This window comes from Physeter macrocephalus, chromosome 4 (genome assembly GCF_002837175.3).
Source record: "Physeter macrocephalus isolate SW-GA chromosome 4, ASM283717v5, whole genome shotgun sequence".
In the NCBI taxonomy this organism is placed as follows: Eukaryota; Metazoa; Chordata; class Mammalia; order Artiodactyla; family Physeteridae; genus Physeter; species Physeter macrocephalus.
In genome coordinates, this window is record NC_041217.1 from 84,564,934 (window position 1) to 84,571,775 (window position 6,842).

Consider the following 6,842-nt stretch of genomic DNA (forward strand, 5'->3'; position numbering starts at 1 on the left):
GGGCTTAGTTGCTCTGCAGCATGCGGGATCTTCCAGGACCAGGGCTTGAGCCCGTGTCCCCTACATTGGCAGGTGGATTCTTAACCACTGCGCCACCAGGGAAACCCCAATTTATAAACTTTTAAATTAACATGTTGCCATGTGCCTTCAGAAATCTTTGACTAAATTTTGATTTTTTCAAATCATAGGGGTGGGTTATCTATTTAGTTGTTTAATTTCTCAGTAATATTTTGTAGTTTTCAGTGTACACATCTTATATATAATTTATCAGATTTATCACTGTTCAGTTTTTTGGTCCTGTTGTAAATGTTTTGTTCAGTTTTTTTTTTTTTAATTTCAAATTCTGATTGTTCTTTACTGGCTTATAGAGTTGATTTCTATTTATTGGTCTTGTATCCTGAGATCTAGTTAAGTTCATTTTTAGTTCTAGTACCATTTTTTGTATATTCTTTAGAATTATTACCTACATAGACAATTATGTCTTATGTGAATGAAGACAGCTTTACTTCTTCCTTTCTAGTCTTTATGCCTTTTATTTATTTTTCTTGCCTGCACAAACTGACTAGAACCTTTAGTACAATGTTGAGTAGAAGTGATGAAACCTATATCCTTGCCTTTAGGGAAACTTCCCTTTGGGACTGTCTTCTTCCCACCCCTACAATGTCCATTGTCTTAAATCATATTTGAAGTGTTCAGATGGATTGGAAGGAACAGTATTTAGGAGATGACTTCTACACTACTCCTACACTATGAAGTTAGGATTTGTGTTTTAGACTAAAGAATGCTGTAGCCAAGAGTGAGTTTGTCATCTATGACCTGTATTTATTTATTGTATAATACAGTCTGAGTGGAGATAATTTGAAATGGACATGCTAACATACTGTTGTAGGATGAGTTATAGTATAGGGTGGAAGTTGGCTTTAAATAAATTAAAGACCTTCATGAGAAAATAGGTAAGCCTACTATCAAACATTTCCATCTTCTCCCTATTCATAATCTAACAGGAAGTTTCATTTTCTCACCTTGCCATTCATTAGTACTAGGTGGCTTCAAGAAAACGGGATAATCTTTGATTTGAAACTACCATCTTTTGACATTATAGTTCAACTTGTGAGTTTAACTGCATTGATTAGTTTTGTTGTTTAGGAGTTTAACCAAGGAAGTTAGATAAAAGGGAACTTTTCTGAAATAATTTTCCAGGTCATTAAATGAAATCCTTATGTGTTCAGAATGATCTTTTATTTTGCAAATTGCTACATTTTTTTTTCTTTTTTCTTTTTTTGCGGTACGCGGGCCTCTCACTGTTGTGGCCCCTCCCGTTGCGGAGCACAGGCTCCGGACGCGCAGGCTCAGCGGCCATGGCTCACGGGCCCAGCCGCTCCGCGGCATGTGGGATCTTCCCGGACCGGGGCACGAACCCGTGTCCCCGGCATCGGCAGACGGACTCTCAACCACCGTGCCACCAGGGAAGCCCAAAGTTTCAGCTTTTAATACAGGCTTTATACGTTTTTCCCTTTTCCTATGTATTCTACAATACTGACTTTCTCTTACTAATATGCTGACTTAAAAGTAATAGGAAAGAGCTTCCCTGGTGGCACGGTGGTTGAGAGTCCGTCTGCCGATGCCGGGGACACGGGTTCGTGCCCCGGTCCGGGAAGATCCCACATGCCGCAGAGCGGCTGGGCCCGTGAGCCATGGCCGCTGAGCCTGCGCGTCCGGAGCCTGTGCTCCGCAGCGGGAGGGGCCACAACAGTGAGAGGCCCGCGTACCGCAAAAAAAAAAAACAAGCCTGAAACTTTTGTAGGGTATGTGTTATGTGAATTTTGCAAGCAGATAGTCAAATAAGACATTTATTTACTTATTTAGTTATTAGTAATTTGAGGAATTATTAACTGCTAAGACAAGAAGGCTTATTTGAAATACAAAGGCTTCATTTATTGAAAAGGATTTGTTTCAGTTATGGTTTCTTAAATGGTGAGGAGCTATTTTCCTTTAAGCTACTAAAAAATGTGGACAATATCATGGCTCTGAAGTCTGTTTTTCTGATAACGTCCTTAGAAGATAATGTATATTGGCCAAGTAACGTGGAAAAATAGTTCAGTTACTTGAGAGCTAGGTGTAAAGGGTGCTTTGTTGTTGGGAATGCTAGGTGGGAGTGTTTTATTGCTGATATTTTATTTAAATTTTGTATCGTTTAGATATTTGGATTTGAACTGCATTTTGGGATTTATCTACACTGAAAATGCCACCGGCAGTTGGAGGTCCAGTTGGATACACCCCCCCAGATGGAGGCTGGGGATGGGCAGTGGTAGTTGGAGCTTTCATTTCCATCGGCTTCTCCTATGCGTTTCCCAAATCTATTACTGTGTTCTTCAAAGAAATTGAAGGTATATTCAATGCCACCACCAGTGAAGTGTCATGGATATCTTCCATCATGTTGGCTGTCATGTACGGTGGAGGTAAGTACCCACTAAGGCCTGCTGTTTTAATTTTCATTAAGCAACCAGATGCTCTGTTTTAGGTAGCTTTAAAAAAAAATGTTTTATTCGGTGAGGTGTTTTGAAATGGTATTTCTCAGAGCTTTATGTTTAGAGTCACATTTTTTATTCTTGTTAACAATGACAACTCTTGCTTTGTTTGTTGCACTATAGTATTCTGAAACAGAAATAAGAAATTGTGAGGATTTGTTCCAATTCCGTATCATTGAACTTAAAGCTCTCAGAGGGAAAAAATTTTTTTAAAACTCTCAGAAAAATGACATGTGCACAACTTATTTTTCTTATTGCTCTCTGCTAGACTCTTGAAGTATAAATGTAAATAAAGAGTTTTAAAAATTGATGTTGGGAGAATTAAAGTAAATCGGGCCAACCTGAATAGCACAGTTCAAAGTCTCAGGTAAAATCTTTTCATAGTGTTAGAATTAAAGAACTGGATAAAATAGTGTTAGAATTAAAGAACTGGATAAAATCCTCCTTGTTTTGTTCTTTGCGATGTAATTAGTCCTAAAGCATTTAAACTTAAGTTTTATCATTTTTTCCGTTTCTGTTTTCTTTGACATGTTGTGAAGGAAATGTGGAGAGTAAGTTGCTTACCTTAATATCATTTAAAATACTGTGGGAGAGGCCACAGCAGAGGGAGGCCCTCATACCACAAAAAAAAAAAAAAAAAAAAAAATACTGTGGGTTTGTTTGTTTATTTGTTTGCCTTGGAACATCAAAACACAATTTAACATGTAAAAGTCAAAACCTCCCATAATAATAAAATATGTAGTTGCTTAGTTAGCAGACATTCGAAAGTTAAGTGTATGTATTTTTGGGGATTGACAGGGTTTCATGTTGCTTATTTAGCCAAGCTTTCACTTTTTAAATCATAATTTAGTGCCTCAGATTATTTTCACATGAGCTCTTTAATAGCCCAATATAAAGATTCTGCATTTCAACTGTAAAACCTTAGCTTAGGCTTCTAATCTGGTGGCAGATTCAACCAATATTTATTAAGCCGGATGCACATAGTCCTCACTAGGCTAGGTGTGAGTGATAGACAACACTGATCTTGATCCCTGTGCTTGGGAAGTTTGTAATCCTCTTGAGACAATAATGTAATCTCATGAAACAGGAATAAGTATTTGAAGCCCGTAAATTAGTTCAGTACTTAATCTCATTGCACAGAAAAACGGGTTTTTTGTGCCTTTTAAATTTTGAACGTATGCCTGTTTTGTCTATTGTAAAATTAAGTACTTTTTAAAAGAATGTAAGTGCTAAATTATAGTACTTAGTTTTTTTTCACGAGCCCAGAGAAATCAAAAGGGATTTTGGACATTTTCTAGCTTCTGAGAACCAATAATTTTGGAGGCTCTGAACTTGATCTGCTAGGATTTCTAATCAGGTTTTGACTGATGGCTTGAAGAAATGGGCGTAAATATTATCTAGAGGTACTCCAGGTGCTCAGTGTACCTTTAAGCTGATTACAAACAAGAGGTTCACATGTTGCAATTCTAAGGGCAAGAGCTTGAGAGCTGCTTGCATTTTGCATCAGAAGTAAGTGATGTCAGTTGTGCTAATTGCACATGACACTTTCTTTTGGGAAAACAGTTCCTTCTTTGTCCTCACCCAGAGATAACCAGCACGTTTCTATGCATTTGTGTTATAATAGGCCTACAAACTGTACACCCCCCACCCCCGCCACCCGCTCTATTTTTAATGATAGCTAATTGGGGCCATTCTTCCTGAAATAACTCTGAAAGATAAATTGCATATCAAGAGCCTTGTGGCATAATTTTTACTAAATGGGTTATTTTGTTTTGTTTGGCTCCTAGGTGGTATGACCCCATAAGAATTATATTTAAAACTGCCTTAATTCTTTAACGTGTACATTTCGGCCACACCCTCAACACTAATATGTTTTGAGTTGTGAGTGGTTTAGGGTTCAGTTTTCCTTCCTCCCTTCCTCCTTCCCTCCCTCCCTCCCTCCCTCCCTCCATGTGCTTTGGTTCACAGATACGTACTGATACTTGTTAAAGTATATTTTTAAAGGAGAAAATCTTAGTTACTTACTCTTAGTTTTTCCTTTTTTTAACATGGAAGAAAAGTATGGGGGGTGGGAGGAATTGGGAGATTGGGATTGACACATATACACTATTGAAACTATGTATAAAATAGAGAACTAATGAGAACCTACTGTATGGCACAGGGAACTCACTCTACTCGGTGCTCTGTGATGACCTGAATGGGAAGGAAATCCAAAAAAGAGGGGATATATGAATACGTAGAGCTGATTCATTTTGCTGTACAGTACTGTAAAGCAACTATACTCCAATAAAAATTAATTTTAAAAAATGAGAGTATAAATTCACATATTTTCAGTTCCACAGTAATGTCATCGTAACATTCCTAGTTTAGAACTTAAAATACTGCAAACTTTACAGCATTAACTTCAACTTCAGAGTCAACAATGTGGCAATATTTTTTAATCTTTGTAATTCTGACTATACAAAAATCTGTTTAATGACTAATTTATATGGACATATTTCATGAATATTCTTTCAATATTTAATTCTTTCATCATACATAAGCTGTAAATTCAAATTATTTCCAAAGCAGCTGTGGCCTAATATTTTCATGAAGTGACTTAAAAGTTCAATGAGAACTTGTTTATACACATCCTAGGTTGAGCCTGAAGTCTCTCCCACAGCCATTTCTTGACCCAGCCCCTTAGAGAGAATTGGTCCTCCAAAATACTAGGATATCAAAAGCTTTCATTCCTTCTTCCATGTTTATTATATGTATGTATACATATATACATACCACAGTTTGAATATACATACTGTAATTTGAAATTGGGTTCCCTGGGGCCAGAGCCTGTCCTTGTAATCATAGTGTACCATACTGCAACTCTGAATATAGTAGCACTAGAATATGAGTAATGCAGAATTTTTCAGTGTTTATGGAAATAAAATATGTCAACATATGAATCAGTATATTCTGAATATGTGCATTCTGTGTCTGTTTTTAAAAATAGACTTACTGGGCTTCCCTGGTGGCGCAGTGGTTGAGAGTCCGCCTGCCGATGCAGGGGACATGGGTTCGTGCCCCGGTCTGGGAGGATCCCACATGCCGCGGAGCGGCTGGGCCCGTGAGCCATGGCTGCTGAGCCTGCGCGTCCGGAGCCTGTGCTCCGCAAAGGGAGAGGCCACAGCAGTGAGAGGCCCGCATACTGCAAAAAAAAAAAAAAAAAAAAAAAAAAGACTATCTTCTAGGGAGCTAAGTATAGAATAAACAGAATAAAGTCAGAATTTACTGTGCAAATAGAAGAAAAACTTGATTTGTATGTCTTCTGCTTTATAAGTTTGGAGGTGTAGTTCCAAAAATACATATGTAATGGGAAGAAAATGGGCTGGATTCAAAACTTGATTCTCACTAGCTGCAAGTTCAAATATTAGTTCTTCTAGAACAAAAAATTTCACAATTTGTATGGAAACACAAAAGACCCCGAATAGCCAAAGCAATCTTGAGAACGAAAAATGGAGCTGGAGGAATCAGGCTCCCTGACTTCAGATTATACTACAAGGCTACAGTAATCAAGACAGTATGGTACTGGCACAAAAACAGAAATATAGATCAATGGAACAGGATAGAAAGCCCAGAGATAAACCCACACACATATGGTCATCTTATCTTTGATAAAGGAGGGAAGGATATACAGTGGAGAAAAGACAGCCTCATCAATAAGTGGTGCTGGGAAAACTGGACAGCTACATGTAAAAGTATGAAATTAGAACACTCCCTAACACCACACACAAGAATAAACTCAAAATGGGTTAAAGACCTAAATGTAAGGCCAGACACTAACAAACTCATAGAGGAAAACATAGGCAGAACACTCTATGACATAAATCACAGCAAGATCCTTTTTGACCCATCTCCTAGAGAAATGGAAATAAAAACAAAAATAAACAAATGGGACCTAATGAAACTTAAAAGCTTTTGCACAGAAAAGGATACCATAAACAAGACCAAAAGACAACCCTCAGAATGGGAGAAAATATTTGCAAACGAAGCAACTGACAAAGGACTAATATCCAAAATTTATAAGCAACTCATGCAGCTCAATAACAAAAAAACAAACAACCCAATCCAAAAATGGGCAGAAGAACTAAATAGACATTTCTCCAAAGAAGATATACAGATCGCCAACAAACACATGAAAGAATGCTCAACATCATTAATCATTAGAGAAATGCAAATCAAAACGACAATGAGATATCATCTCACACCGGTCAGATTGGCCATCATCAAAAACTCTAGAAACAATAAATGCTGGAGAGGGTGTGGAGAAAAGGGAAC

At 37.6% G+C, this 6,842-nt stretch overlaps 1 protein-coding gene across 1 annotated transcript in view; it reads left to right on the top strand.

Annotated features, from left to right (window-relative positions):
- Nucleotides 1–6,842, top strand: part of SLC16A1 (solute carrier family 16 member 1) — a 39,475-nt gene that overhangs the window by 20,496 nt on the left and 12,137 nt on the right. Inside the window, exon 2 of the mRNA XM_007117738.4 lies at nt 2,199–2,459. Within this exon, the coding sequence (XP_007117800.1) occupies nt 2,243–2,459 (217 nt within the window). The 5' untranslated portion in view covers nt 2,199–2,242. The remainder of the gene's footprint in view (nt 1–2,198; nt 2,460–6,842) is intronic.